General features: G+C 33.2%; 1 protein-coding gene across 1 annotated transcript in view; it reads left to right on the top strand.

Moving 5' to 3' along the window:
• The window catches only part of LOC149788899 (plexin-A1-like), a 336,630-nt gene that overhangs the window by 300,147 nt on the left and 19,600 nt on the right, over positions 1–16,883 (top strand). The window contains exons 33-35 of the mRNA XM_089975025.1: positions 1,831–1,985; positions 13,230–13,377; positions 14,653–14,793. Of these exons, the coding sequence (XP_089831151.1) occupies positions 1,831–1,985; positions 13,230–13,377; positions 14,653–14,793 (444 nt within the window). The remainder of the gene's footprint in view (positions 1–1,830; positions 1,986–13,229; positions 13,378–14,652; positions 14,794–16,883) is intronic.

Raw genomic sequence — 16,883 nt, 5'->3', positions numbered from 1 at the left:
AATAAATATGTGTAAGTTGGAAAATGTCATGGATGACGAACATTATGTGTATCTGTAGATAATAATTTACATTGAGACTACCATGTTGACAATACAGCAAAACCCCATATCCAGAACCTCACTAAACTGGAATCCTCTTAAACCAAGATGGTTTTCTGGTCCCGACTTGTTTCCTTTTTTAATTTCAACACTGGTAATGAATTGTTCCCTATTTAATTTCAATACAGAAGTATTGAGTAAACTGAAATCCTTTGTCCTAAAATGAACCCCATAAAACCTTACTCAAGCATGACTAGATAGCTGCCAGATCCCAGTTGTGAGGTCCAAAAAAAGCATAAAATAAACCATGTCCATTACATGCAATTGCACAGATTATGGCCAGTGTTGACAATAGGATAATGCTAGTCTTTATACCTGCCTCAAGCATCAGCCTTGAAAATTATATTTTTGTAGAACCATTGTTTGTGCAAGTCGAAGCAGCTTATGTTTTATGGCTGGTCATCCATGTCTGATACTACACACCTAAATGATCCTCAGTCAATGAATTTTGGAATTGGAACAAGACAGGCGTAATCACTTTTGACAATAGTGTTAACAAAGACCAGCAAAAAATAATTTTGCAACCATGTTGTCTCACATTTTCCAGCTAGCAACATAAAAATGTCAGTTTCCATAAATGTGCTCTTGTTGAAACAAAATTAGTGTAAACAATAACTCAATAAATATTTAGTGTAAACAATAACTCAATAAATACAAATAGAAACCATGATTAGTGTATTAGTAAACCAAAGTTGGTACAAACCAATATTCACATTTTGTTCTAACTAAGGGGACATAACTGATTGCATCTTTTTTTTAGTGAAGTCTGAAGAACTTGGTAAACCAAAAACCCATCAAGACTAAAATTTCTACTTGGCCCCATTTGTGTTCAGTCTTAAATTTTCTCAGTATTTGTAAAATACCATCTTAAAAAATTGCCTTACTCAGTAAAATTAATAAAAAGTTTATTTACAGAAACTCATATTCTGTATTACAGTGCATATAATCTTCCAACTTTTTATTCCTGTTTTACTGTTTTTGGAAACTCTGCCAAATCTCATCTTGATACAAAATTATAAACTTCAGACAAATGGCAGCATGTGTTATTTTATATGCACCATTTTAATTTTCACCAAAAGAACTGTGTACAGAATTAAAATGGCTTACATTGTATGATAGGCTAGATTTTTTGTCTGTGCAGTTTTTGTACATCAATTCTGCATGGAGCTAACCAGAGTACCTACAGGTTTTTTTCAGGCCTTATTCAGCACTTTTTACCAATCGGGTCAACATCACATGAAGTTTTCATCCACCGAAACCAAGCATAGGGCAATTTAAGAAAAACCAATAGTGCTTGAGCGCTGTTCAATGAAATATTCTTCCACTTCATGTAAAATCATGGAAATGTTACAATATTTAGAAATATATCATAAGTATGTACAGTTTACCAATACTAATAGAATTTAGTATTTATAATACATAAGACATGTTAAGCTTAATAAAAATTACTATTTTATTATATTGTTATACTTCTTATTAAAGCTTGAAAGGTATTATTATTATTATTATTACTATCATCATTATTTATTTATCATTATTATCACCATCCAAAACATCAGCAAGAAACACAGTAACATTTCAGCTACTTTTCTTGTAGAAAGTAGACTTGTGGAGTGAGACTGAATTCTGGAATTGTTTTGAGATTGTACCTGCTGGACACATCTTTAGTCTCCATACGAAAGATGCAGAAGTGTTATTTCTTTGAAACTGATCAAATCTGATTCATTTCAGATCTCCATCTTGCCATACATAAAGGAATTATTTGACAGTATTCTTGATGCAAATGGAGTTCCCAGCATGGTGAAGACCCTCTACGATCTATTGGATGATCTGGCAGACCAGCATAAGTTAGACGAAGATACACTGCATGTTTGGAAAAGTCATAGGTAAATATTTTAGCTCACATTTGTCGTTATCCTCCTATACTGTAAAGTGACATGATAGCTCATGACTCAGTTGGTAAAGTGTCAGATTTGCAATCAAAGGGTCATGGGTTGGCTACCTGCCAAGGCCAGAAAAGGTCCTGTCATCATATAGACAAAAATGCGTTAAACAGTGTTGTAAAAGAACAATATGATATTCTTATTTGTAGTGACATACAAGTTTAAACTTGTTGTCTTGCCTACAACAAAGTCAGCAAAGAGGAAAATTGGGTCACAAAAGCAAAACGAGCAGCCTTGGAAATTGTTGGTCATGAGAGTTAAAAGGTTGAGGTAAGGTTGTAGTCCAGGAGTGTAGCATTATTGGAAACAAATTAAATTTCCAGATAATTATGTCTTCCGAAATGGTAACAGATATGATTATCTTTGAACTTGTTACATAAGGAACCACATGCTTTTTGTAATTGTATATTTAATGTTATTGATGCTCCTAGTATATGTATGTGTATATATATATATATATATATATATATATATATATATATATATATATATATATATATGTATGTATATATAGTAATACATAATTCTCTTAGTATATATGCTTAGAAACACTTCATTTTCTTAGTATATATACTTAGTAATACTTAATGCTCTTAGTATATATACTTAGTAACACTTAATGCTCTTAGTATATACTTAGTAATACTTAATGCTCTTAGTATATACTTAGTAATACTGAATGCTCATAGTATATATTTAGTAATACTTAATGCTCTTAGTATATATACTTTGTAATAGTTAATGCTCTTACAATATACTTAGTAATACTTAATGCTCTTAGTATATATACTTAGAAATACTTAATGCTCTTAGTATATATACTTAGTAATACTTAATGCTCTTAGCATATACTTAGTAATACTTAATGCTCTTACTATATATACTTAGTAACACTTAATGCTCTTAGTATATACTTAGTAATACTTAATGCTCTTAGCATATACTTAGTAATACTTAATGCTCTTAGTATATATACTTAGTAATACTTGATACTCTTAGTATATACTTAGTAACACTTAATGCTCTTAGTATATACTTAGTAATACTTGATGCTCATAGTATATATACTTAGAAATACTTAATGCTCTTAGTATATACTTAGTAATACTTAATGCTCTTAGTATATATACTTAGTAATACTTGATACTCTTAGTATATACTTAGTAACACTTAATGCTCATAGTATATATTTAGTAATACTTAATGCTGTTAGTATATATACTTTGTAATAGTTAATGCTCTTAGTATATACTTAGTAATACTTAATGCTCTTAGTATATATACTTAGAAATACTTAATGCTCTTAGTATATACTTAGTAATACTTAATGCTCTTAGTATATATACTTAGTAATACTTAATGGTCTTAGTATATACTTAGTAATATTTAATGTTTTTAGTAAATATACTTAGTAATACTTAATGCTTTTTAGTATATATACTTAGTAATACTTAATGATCTTAGTATATGCTTAGTAATAATTAATGCTCTTAATATATACTGAGTAATGCTTAATGCTCTTAGTATATATACTTAGTAATACTTAATGCTCTTAGCATATACTTAGTAATACCTAATTCTCTTAGTATATACTGAGTAATACTTAATGCTCTTAGTATATATACTTAGTAACACTTAATGCTCTTAGCATATACTTAGTAATACCTAATTCTCATAGTATATACTTAGTAATACTTAATGCTCTTAATATATACTTAGTAATACTTAATGCTCTTAGTATATATACTTAGTAATATTTTTGCTGTTAGTATATACTTAGTAATACTTAATGCTCTTAGTATATACTTAGTAATAGTTAATGCTCTTAGTAAATATACTTATAAATACTTAATGGTCTTAGTATATATATATATACTTAGTAATACTTAATGCACTTAGTATATATACTTAGTAATACTTAATGATCTTAGTATATATACTTAGTAATACTTAATACTCTTAGCATATATACTTAGTAATACTTAATGGTCTTGTTATATACTTAGTAATACTTGATGCTATTGATATATATACTGTTATGTGTATTTAATTTATATTGCATGATTAATCTTTGTTCGTGATTGAGAGTATAGTTTTTTGCCTACCTGATTATTGTCTTGTTTTGTCTACCTGATTTTTGTCATGATTACACTGGTCAACAGTGAAATCATTACTGACTTGAAAAGGCCCTAATCTGTAGTATTTTGGTGTGCCGAACACGAATATAACCGTGAAAAATTTGTATTGGCTCTCGTTTTGAAGATATTCATATACCTCATTTTCTATGTTTCACTGTGTAAATTTCTCCAGTAGGACTGCAGCAACATCCGGAATAATGATGTAACATTGCATAATACCATCATGCTCACATCATCCACAGTTGATTGCATCATTTTCTGATGCAATGCAATACTAATGCCATGCGGCTGCTGAAGTAAGTTGACGTCAGCAGTGTACTATACATGTGTAGGCCTATTATACTAATGCCAGGCGGCTGCTGAAGCTGACGTAAGCAGTGTACTATATAAAGCCCAATCAGATAGGTTCAGCATTTAAAATATTTTAGACGTTGTGCGAGACAGTTCAAGCTACTGTTACATAAAACTTATTATTTTATCCATTTACGTACAATAAAGAACAGTAATGCCTCGAAAGTGTGTTAATACCGCGGACAATTTTTGCTATATTTGTGGGGAAGTGACATTTGCCAACCAGAAGAAAAGTATCAATTCTCAAGTGAAGAAGGCATATCATCTTTACTTCGGATGCAAGGTTGGTGACCAAGACAAGCCTTGGGCTCCGCATATATGCTGTGCTACATGTACAACACAGCTTTCACAGTGGTTGAATTGCAAAAGGTCATCAATGCCGTTTGCAGTCCCAATGGTGTGGAGAGAGCCAAGCAACCACCTAAATGACTGTTACTTCTGCTTGGTTCCTCCTCTTTCCGGCGGAATAACGAAGCGAAAGAAGTCGAGAATAGTCTACCCAAACATTCCGTCTGCATTGAGACCAGTTCCACATGGTGAGGGACTTCCTATTCCAGAACCTCCAGCAGAATATTCTCTTGATTCATCTGACGAAGACAAAGGTGAGTCGACCTGTTCTTCTCCTGGTCCATCAGCATGCAGTGATCCAGATTTTCACTGTGGTGCATCATCAACCCCACACAGAATAACACAGGAAGAACTAAATGACCTGATTCGTGATTTGGACTTATCAAAGAACAAGGCAGAATTGCTAGGATCAAGACTCCAACAATGGAATCTTCTAGAAGAAGATGTCACAATTACTGCATATCGAAAGCGCCACCAGCAATTAGAGCCTTTCTTCAGAAAGGAAAGTAATCTGATATTCTGTTCCGATATTGAGGGCCTCATGAATGCTTTAAAAATCACTCGTGACCCACAAGAATGGAGACTATTTGTGGACTCTTCGAAACTGAGTCTCAAGGCTGTGCTTTTGCACAATGGAAACATTCTTCCATCTATTCCAGTAGCGTATGCTGTCCACATGAAAGAGACATACGATAACTTAAGGCAGCTACTGAATTCCATTGAGTATAACAAGTACAGCTGGCACCTCTGTGGTGATTTGAAGGTAGTTGCCCTTTTAATGGGACTGCAGCAAGGATATACAAAATACATGTGTTTCTTATGCGAGTGGGATAGCCGAGCAAGGGAAATGCACTACATGAGGAAGGAATGGACTCACAGGCAGAATGTAGCCATTGGAGAGAAGAATATCCAACACCCAGCTCTGGTTGAGGCTCAGAAAATCTTGCTACCACCCCTTCACATCAAACTAGGTTTGATGAAGAACTTCGTGAAAGCCATTGACCGGACTTTGCCAGCATTCCGATACCTGCATGAAAAATTCCCTCGACTCAGCGAAGCAAAGATTAAAGAGGGAGTTTTTGTGGGTCCTCAGATTTGAGAGCTTTTCAAAGATGACCGGTTCAACAACTTGCTGGAAGGTGATGCGAAACAAGCATGGAATGCTTTTCGCCTAGTTTCTACAAACTTCCTCGGAAATGTTAGGGCAGAAAACTATAAGGAACTAGTAGAAGACATGTTGATGAAGTATAAGAAACTTGGCTGCAATATGTCTCTAAAGATTCACTTCCTTCATTCCCATTTGGATTTCTTTCCTAGCAACTGTGGTATTGTTAGTGATGAACACGGCGAACGTTTTCATCAAGATATCGCAACAATGGAACAAAGATACCAGGGAAAATGGTCCACTACAATGCTGGCTGACTACTGCTGGACACTCCTCAGAGATGCTCCCGAACAGCTGTACAAGAGACAGGCGAAGAAATCTAAGATGTAGTCAATGACTTGATTTTTTATAGGTAGGCTATTACAGTTGACCTTTTACTATTGGAATGCATTTCGTTATGTAAACATTAATTTCTTGCAGATTACAAAAAAAACTAGAGCCAATTTTGCAATTTGACTGTCATATTCGTGTTCAGCACATAAAAATTGATAAGAATTGACTAATTTTATTTCAGTAACATGACTTTTGTAAAAATTTGTTGTCCAGTGTTATAAGTAGCTTATCAAATTTTTAAGTTCAGGCCTTGTTTACTTTTTGATAGAAATCATTACTGTTCCTAACAATACCATTGCATCATAGGTCAAGTGACAGTCTATACAGAGGAAACTTGGTAAACAGTTATTCATTCCTGTTTTAAGATCAGTCTCTTGAGTCACTTATAGTTGTGTTCAGATATAATTTAAGAGGCATTGTTTATTCAATTTATTCATTGGAATTGCAAAGTGCTCGTTGTATATTTGGAGTAAATCACTATTTTGGAATTATTGAGGACTCATTCAAAGACATTCTGGATTGTATGATATGATAAATCAAGACATTCAAGATCATTGGAATTCATTCTTTACTTTTGGACTTGTGATAAAACATTGAGAATTTTATGGGATTTAATTCACAATACTGTGTGTTTTGAATTTTCACTTTGTATTTTAGGGAAATAAATTATTTGTTGATTTTATTACACTGGTTGGATTTGCTTTCTGTTACATAGTTTAACTCATTCAGTCCCAGAGGCTTTTGTCGTTTTTGCCAGAAATGTGCATAGGAAAGACATTTGAGAGGCTATTTCTGAATACATCGTAATACATCAGCTTTCAGCCGATTTTCCATGAGACTAATGCCTAGTTGTATTAGAAACATCATTTTCCATTGGTTATTTTGCTTGCGCATGAGCAGAAGGGTAAAAGTTGGAGTTCATTTTTTTTCTCTTTTTTTTTTTGTTGTTTTTTTTTTGCTTAATGGACCCATCATTTTCGTATGGAGACCGCAATTTATTCCAAATGTCCACCTTATCCTAGTTTTTGCAAAGAATCACCTGTCTGTGTGCAGTTAAGACCGGTATGCCTTAGCTCTGAGGCCAAATGGTCTAAAATCCGGACACAAAATTGTATTCCGACTTTGAGCGAATTTTGCATTAAAAAAAACGGGTCCAAAAAATGAGCTTTTTCCCTCTGTATTTTGTAGTGCAACTAGAACTTCCAAATTATTTGGTCTCATTTTAGAGCTATATCTGTCTGCTTTTTTTTAATACCACTCACATTGGTGTATCTTAAATGACCTTGATGCTGCAGAGCTCGGAAGTAGGGTACAGCCTCTTCACGACTACAGACAGGATCAGGGCTGAATCGGTTAAGACAATAGAGTTGTAAATGTACGTAGTAATGCTGGATGCTCCATTATGTATATATACTTATGCCTTATGCTCATAGAATATATAATTAGTAACACTTTATGTTCATAATATATATATTTAATAATGCTTTATGTTCGTAGTATATATAATTAGTAATGCTTTATGTTCATAGTATACATATAGATATATATAATTAGTAATGCTTTATGTTCATAGTATGTATAATTAGTAATGCTTTATGTTCATAATATATTTAATTAGTAATGCTTTATGTTCATAGTATATATAATTAATAATGTGTTATGTTAATGGTATACATAATTAGTAATGCTTTATGTTCATAGTTATTATAATTAGTAATGCTTTATGTTCATAGTATATATAATTAGTAATGCTTTATGTTCATGGTATACATAATTAGTAATGCTTTATGTTCATGGTATACATAATTAGTAATGTTTTATGTTCATAGTATATATAATTAGTAATGCTTTATGTTCATGGTATACATAATTAGTAATGCTTTATGTTCATGGTATACATAATTAGTAATGTTTTATGTTCATAGTATATATAATTAGTAATACTTTATGTTCATGGTATAAATAATTAGTAATGCTTTATGTTCATGGTATACATAATTAGTAATGTTTTATGTTCATAGTATATATAATTAGTAATGCTTTATGTTCATGGTATACATAATTAGTAATGCTTTATGTTCATAGTATATATAGTTAGTAATGCTTTATGTTCATAATATATATAATTAGTAATGCTTTATGTTCATAATATATATAATTAGTAATGCTTTATGTTCATCTATACGATTCTTTTTAGTGGTTACAGAGGAATCAAATGTAGGTCACCTTGACATAATTTCATGCCTTGTATCCTTACATGTCATCATATATTCCATTTTTAGCTCACCAAGCCAATTTATTGTATGGTATTTTGTTCATCATTTGTCTTCAATCATCTATTCAGTATTCTTTGCTTCTTAAAAAACTGGAGCAATTTCTGCATGATCTTACATGGAATATGCTGGCTCTTAGGACCTTTCAGAATGTGTTAAGTAGATGACATTCCATTATGTAATATGGTTGTCTTTATACAAAATATATAAACCCTAAGGCAACATTTGAAAAGTCGCTCAGCATGACTTGACCAATTCTAACAATCCATTCAAAGATATTACCATTGTTACTGAAGATAGAAAAGCCTTTAAACAGCTTCATGTTAAAAATTGCTCATTGGAATGTTTTACCAAATTTTATTTGGGGTATCATGGTATAACTGCCTTCAGATTTATACAAATCATGGGGATCCATCAGCAGCTATAACTGTCATTACTAAAAATATAAAAACCTTTCAATAACTTCTCGAAGACTACTTAGCAGAATATGACCAAATTTGACAAAAGGCATCCATTTTGAAAGAGATTTCAAAGTGTACAAATGGTGCTGATCTGCAGTCAGAGTGTACAGATGGTGCCTATCTTCCATCAAAGTGTACAGATGGTGCCAGTCTGCCAGCAAAGTGTATAGATGGTCCTGATCTGTGCTGATCTGGCATCAAAGTGTACATATGGTGCCCATCTTCCATCAAAGTGATGGTGCTAGTATGCCATCAAACTATACAGATGGTGCCCATCTTCCATCAAAGTGTACAGATGGTGCCAGTCTGCCAGCAAAGTGTATAGATGGTCCTGATCTGTGCTGATCTGCCATCAAAGTGTACATATGGTGCCCATCATCCATCAGAGTGTACAGATGGTGCCCATCTTCCATCAAAGTGTACAGATGGTGCCAGTATGCCATCAAAGTATACAGATGGTCCTGATCTGCCAACAAAGTGTACAGATGGTGCTGATCTGCCATAAGAGTATACAGATGGTGCGAGTCTGCCATCAAAGTGCATAGATATTTCTGGCCTGTCGTCAGAGTGTACAGATGGTGCTCATCAGCCATTAAAGTGTACAGATGGTATCAGTCTGCCATCAGAGTGTACAGATAGTTGTGGTTTGCCGTCAGAGTTTACAGATGGTGCTAGTCCGCTATTGAAGTGTACAGATAGTTGTGGTTTGCCATCAGAGTGTACAGTTGCTGTCAGTCTGCCATTGAAGTGTACAGATAGTTGTGGTTTGCCATCAGAGTGTACAGATGGTGCTGATCAGCCATCAGAGTGTACAGATGGTGCCAGTCTGCCATCAAAGTGTACAGATGGTGCCATTCTGCCATCAGAGTGTACAGAAGGTACCAGTCTGCCATCAAAGTGTACAGATAGTTGTGGTTTGCCATCAGAGTGTACAGTTGGTGTCAGTCTGTCATTGAAGTGTACAGATAGTGTACAAATGGTTCTAGTCTGTCTTCAAAATGTACAGATGATGCTGATCTGCCATCAGAGTACACACGTGGTGCTGATCTGCCATCATGTTTGGCTGCTGTTACTAAAACTACAAAAATATTTCAATGACATCTCAAAAATCACTCAACAAGTTTGACCAAATTTGACAGAAAGCATCATTGCAATTAATGGCCTTCAAATGTACACAAATGGGGTCAGTCCACTATTAAATATTGACACAGTTGACCAAAACTAGACAAACTTTTTGTCAAGAACTGCTCAAAAGAATTTCACCTAAATCTGAAAGAGAGTACCCTTGCATGAAGGGTTTTAAAATTTGTTCAAGTAATACCATCAGATATGGCCACCATTACTAAAAATCCAAACACATTTAAACAACTTCATCTCAAAATGCTGCTTACAGAATTTTACTGACTTTATGGCTGAAGCAAACCTGACAGCCCAGCATCCAGGATAAATGATATTTATAGTCAGGCCATGTTTGGGACAAATTGGTTTTTGTTTGAGTTGGACAGCTGCACATTTCTGACTTGGGTTCACAGCTTGCATGTAAATAATCTTTTAGATAAGTCAGTTGATTTTAAAACCAAATGACATTTAAAAAATGTGAATATTTTCAAGGAAAGTTATTACCAGGCCTATCTGCTACCATCAACACTCAAAGGAACAGGTACAACATGTGTATAAGACAAGATATTGTACTAGCCACAGTGTGTCTGTGCCACACTTTGTGGTAAGGATCAATTCAGTAACTTATATAATCAAATAAAAGTAAATCACTCATTTCAACAAGAGGTACATCCCAGCACATGGCTGTGATAATACTGCTTTAATGATACCAGATTAGAGTACTGTGAAATTTGCTATATCACAATAGTTTTGGTACACAAGTGGCATCATGTTGTGCACTGCTTTATGCAGTATCCAACCAAGTCAGTTAACTGAAGAAATGATTCCTCTTAACCTTACAAGATGGAGTGGGGGAGGGTATGTGTCTGCAAAACTATGGACTTCACTGATGCAGTTACCAACTTGATAGACATTAAATGAGAAAGACTTGAAACAGTTATTACATATTTAATAAATTGGGGTGCAGAGAAACCATTCACTGGTACATACATTCATATTTGCTTGAAACATCTAATTTTGCTGACATAAAAACGTATGAATTAGACATTGGGAGTTTCTAAAGAAAAACTTGTATTTAGTCTTGCAGAATATTTTAAATGAAATTCATACAGTTGGTCTTTGATATGGATATTATAATGTACTTGATATGAACAATTTAAAAAGTTTGTATAATTGCCTGGAAGAAGTGTATAACTGACTTTGCACTATTGCAGAGCAAAAACAGGGAACAATAATATCTTTGAATATAATATGAAATCCTGCCAGCCCTACAACTTAAATGGTTCTGCTCCAGTCAATGGTTGACAACAGTACAGCTGTACAGGACATGTATAAAACATGAGACTATAGGATTAGAATGACAAAGAAGCTTTTATTTTATGCATGATAGTGATTTGGAACTGAAGTCTGCCTTTCTGACTTTATAAAAATGAAATTAAGGTGAATGGCAGCAGTGTGTGGCAATAAACATGTTTCAACAGTTGTGTTTGATAATTGATTGCACAGGCATTGGTGATCTATTGTTTTTCCTCACATAGGTTGGTACATTAATTGATTTATAAATTCAGGTGAGAAACTTTTGTAGACCACCACATTGTTTGGTGCTTGGGTATGTATTCAGGCAAACATCAGAGTGTTGTCTGTTTACCCTGATTTAGCAATGATTCTACACAGGATGTACTGAAGACAAACACAGAAAAAGATTTAATGGATTTGTTGTTAATGGTTCAGGAGTAATTAACAATTATCAACTTTTGAAAGAGTTAACTCAAGATAAGGAAGAAGCAATGATATTTTCATAAAGATTATAACCTATCTTGCCAAATTATTAAGTCAGATTTTGGCACTAAAGCTTTTGAAGAACTTCAAGCAATTCATGAAATTTCAGGAGCCATGCCACAAGCTTGCAGTATTCTATTTGGTTTAATAACAAAGCATGTATAACAGTTTTTCACTGTATTGACAAACTAGAAAGATGCTAAAGGTGAAGTTCAGGAAGATCTTTGTTGGTTGTACTAAATGTAGCTTAATTGAACCTTAAAAGATATGTATAAAACCACATCTTGTGAGGTTTTGACAAATGTAGAATTTACTATATGCTGATTACAGATCTTAATAGTTAGGAAAAATATTATATAAACAGATTTTTTTTTCCATCATGGATCAGCAGGTGAAATTATTGCAAATATTTTTGTTAGTTTTAGAAATGTATCAAATTTATCATGTCTTCATTAATAGCAATGTACAATGTATTCAGTTAAAAATCATTAGATAAAGAGATTAGGTATATATATATATATATATATATATATATATATATATATATATATATATATATATAGTTGTCTAGTCACAGTTTTGGTCAATATTATGAACTTGATGTTCTGGTCTTGTTTCATTATTTATATTAAAACAATGGCTTCTCATTTTGATAACTAGAAGCAGAAAAAGTGACTAGAATAGTTCTGTAAATTTGCAAAGGTATTCGTTCAAATTAAAGCATTTGAATATTAATTATAAACAAAATTATTCACAGTAGCAGCTGTTTCTTTGTTACTTAAATTATGGGTGTGCGATACATTCTGCAGGATAATGATTTATGAAGAGTTGGACAAATTGAAACAAGTTAAATGCCACAGTTTTTTTAGATAGCAAAATATTTTACAATTACTTGCTTATGAGGCATATTCAATGAAAAGGTCATTTTTATCTCTACTGGTCAATGTAAAAAAATATTTTTGCTACTAAATTTGGTATGTTTGAATTTCACAGAAATATCTGATGGTTTTATACTTTGTAATTCGAAGGAATAAACAAATTATAGAAATAAAGTTAATGTGAATTTCTGTCTTTTTGGCCAAAAGAGGTTTAGTCCCTTCAACAGACATTTTTTATCCTTCATAACCATGACTTAAGACTTAGATCTATCATGCCTGAAGATGCATAAAAAAGCTGCAAATCCTGTACCCCCATTAATTGAAGTCACACATTGCTTTCAGTTATCCAATCCGCTTTTGGGCGTTTCTTATCACCAAGCCAGATGTAGTGTTCGACATCAACAAGCCAGGATACACAGACCAGTGCCTGGAGATAATCAGTCAGACCTTCATCGATAGCTTCTCTACCACCTCCCATAATCTTAACAAGGTTGGTCTGTTGTTTCCTAGCTTTTGCAATAGGGACATGTGGAAAGTATTTCAGACTCTTTGTTTTAAAGGTTTAAGGCCAATAAATGACTCATCTGATGCATAGAATAACCATGTAGATCTCAAATATTAAGAAGGTTATCATAAATTATAAAATTGTTTATTGACTTTTTATTTTTGAGGTAGATTTTAATATGGCAAAATTTTAAAGCAATTTCAGCTTGTAGATTGTTGATGTCAGTCTGTCTGAGATCAACACTAAGGTTAGTGTGTATGCTTGAGCCATTTTCTCAGTCACTGTTACTCAGAGAATCAAATGGCTTGGTTTGTACATTTTTGTCCTGAGTAGTACTATACCCATCAGTGAAAGTCTGGTTGATCACTTTAATATATATTTTGGTTCTCGGAATAGGGCCCACCTTTGCTTTACACTAAATTTCTCTGGTTTAGACTTTGTATTTATATTAGTTCCTCAGACACAATTGCTTGCAGAGTCATGTAACATGGGATAAAGCTGTATACCTAATCAATCAAAACTAGGTCACTGCTCTATGCATAGTAATATAACCTGATCAGATACATGGTACTACATCATTTAGACAAAACAAAATAATGCAACTTGGTGTATAGATTCAACAGGAAGGATTGCTTTAAACTTGATTACAAACTTGGTAACTGTGTCCTATATTTCATATGCAGTGACATGAATTAATTCCTAGTTTAGCTTGATTTCTTAGACACAGTTGCCTGTAAAGTCAGGTAAGTAGATGTTTCATGAATAGTAGAGCCCTCTTCACTAAAAACAACTGACTCATGTTCCAGTGATCTGCATTAATCTTTTTGCTAAACTTCTTTTCTTCAATGCTGTGTTATATACTTTGATCCATAGGACACAGATTAGGCACATAGTGCCAGTAATGGATTTCTTGTCCTCATTTTTTACGGTTTATATTTTGTTCTCATTTCTTTCATGATGAACATTTTGTAATTTAAGTAGGATACTAAGCCCTAGAGCATTACAATTTGGTTGAGGTTAAGGTATAGGATAGAATAAAGAAGAAGAAACATTAGTCATCTAGGATGGATAATGGATTGAATGAGTAAATGTTGGAGAAAACCTTTGATTAAAACTATGAGTATTCACTGTTAATATATAAGTTTGGATTTGAACTTAATAATGCTAAGTCATTCCTTCATCATTAATTTTTCTTCATTATTATTTTGAACCAAGGTTTGTTTGAACATTAACTGAAGATACTGCTCTGTAACATTCCAGGAGTCTGCTACCCACAAATTACTGTTCACTGCTGAGATGGATGAGTACCGTGACCAGGTTAATGAATTCTACTCAGATGTGAAGTCTGCAACAGCCATCACTGCAATAGATTTCCAGCAGTACATGAAGGAACTCAATAAGGTACAGTCCTCACAATTATAGTCATTTATTTGTTTGTATAAGGAACTCAGTAAGGTACAGTCCTCACAGTTGTAGTCATTTATTTGTTTGTATAAGGAACTCAATAAGGTACAGTCCTCACAATTGTAGTCATTTATTTGTTTGTATAAGGAACTCAATAAGGTACAGTCCTCACAATTGTAATCATTTATTTGTTTGTATAAGGAGCTTAATAAGATACAGTCCTCACAATTGTAGTCATTTATTTGTTTGTATAAGGAACTCAATAAGGTACAGTCCTCACAATTGTAGTCATTTATTTGTTTGTATAAGGAACTCAGTAAGGTACAGTCCTCACAATTGTCATTTATTTGTTTGGATATCCAGTTACCTGAATGGAGCTTATGTATAGGATTGATCTGGGCAAGTTAAAAGTTGCCCAGCTAATTAATATTAAAAATTGATTGATCTGGGCAAGTTAAAAGTTGCCCAGCTAATTAATATTAAAAATTGATTGATCTGGGCAAGTTAGAAATTGCCCAACTAATTAATATTAAAAATAGTGGTTGACCCTTATTAGAGACTCACATCAAGATGTGGGAATACTATCATAATCACCATTTAACCTGTCTCTTTATAAACCAGTCTGTTCATCCATTCATACTTCTTGTAACCAGCATAGCTATACAAGTATTACACATAATTGGATGTCATTTGGTATCATTGACTGACCTAATTTTATGCCTGTCCTTGATTCGTGTGTCATATTTCTCATGACTTTATGCACTTGTTTTAAGATCCTGACATCATTTATAAAGTAAATGATTGATGAAATGAGATTTAAATAAATACTAAAATTCAAATCCAATGAAATACAGTAAAATTGTCTAATTTATCAGATGTCATATTTGCATCAAATTTGTAACCCAGCTGTGAGTGTTAACTGTTAAAACCAGGGCCACTATTTGCATGTTGGTTTTCTTTACCCTTTCTGTTAGTAGGAAACCCACCACAGATATTTCTGAGATGACAGAGGCATTGCAAATTCTTGGTTACTATAACATACACTTTTTATATCATGTTTAAAAAATAAGTCCAGTAGAAAAATATGCATTATGAAATTCTTCATTGGATTATTTTAATATGGAGGTAAAAAAAAATCTAATTGTCACATTCCAATCGTATGTCATATGGCCTTTATTACAGGGGCACAGATCATGGACAAACTTCTAGATACACATAAATTTTGACACCCAGCAGAAAAACAATAGCTTGCAAAAGATTTAGAGAAAATATAAACACTTTTCAATGACAAATTAATTAAATCAATTCAGCTGAACACTTTGTGACATCAGTAGTTTCTCACAATATTATAATGCTTCTGATGAAATTCACATTAAGGGTATAAACCATGACAGGTGGAGGATATGTATATTGTCTATTGTGCTTGGATGTCTTGTCAGGTCCAATTATGACAGAGTTATTGCCCTTTTCCCCTCATTATTTGTCTATTGTGCTTGGGTGTCTTGTCAAGTCCAAGTATGACAGAGTTATTGTCCTTTTCCCCTCATTATCACTTATCTACTACAGCAGACTCATCTACTCAGCATAGTTCTGAAACTGATTAGAGTATTCTGATACAGTTTGTGGTGTACATCGTCTCAAACAGTGTGTGTTTTAGAAGAGTTGTGGCTCCATGATAATTCTTATGACTATTTCCACAATATAATTTATAAAATTGTGTTGGATTTCAACCAGATTTTGAATTTGGCTTCAGGTTAATGAGCTCTTGAATCACTATGATTTCCATGGCATTATTTGCAGGAGTGATGGCCCCAGATTGCTCATCCTCTAAGTTTTGTTGGATGTCAGACAAATTTTCTTTAATAATGATGAGACCAGTTGAACTAATTTAGACTCAGGTGTAATTCTAGTGTTCCATATTATAGCTTAGAAGAGTTATGGCACCTGCTTACCCATCCCCCTTACTTTGCTTTCACAGCATAACTTTATTCAGGAATATTGTGTACCGTATTTACCGTATATGTTGGGACACCATAAATTAATTTTAAAAGTAATTTTTTTTTGCACTCTCTGTTCTGGGACACATA

The sequence above is a fragment of the Sinohyriopsis cumingii genome, chromosome 11, assembly GCF_028554795.1.
Source record: "Sinohyriopsis cumingii isolate HCF-2022 chromosome 11, ASM2855479v2, whole genome shotgun sequence".
NCBI classification, from domain to species: Eukaryota; Metazoa; Mollusca; class Bivalvia; order Unionida; family Unionidae; genus Sinohyriopsis; species Sinohyriopsis cumingii.
This window is presented reverse-complemented; position numbering and strand designations above follow the sequence as displayed.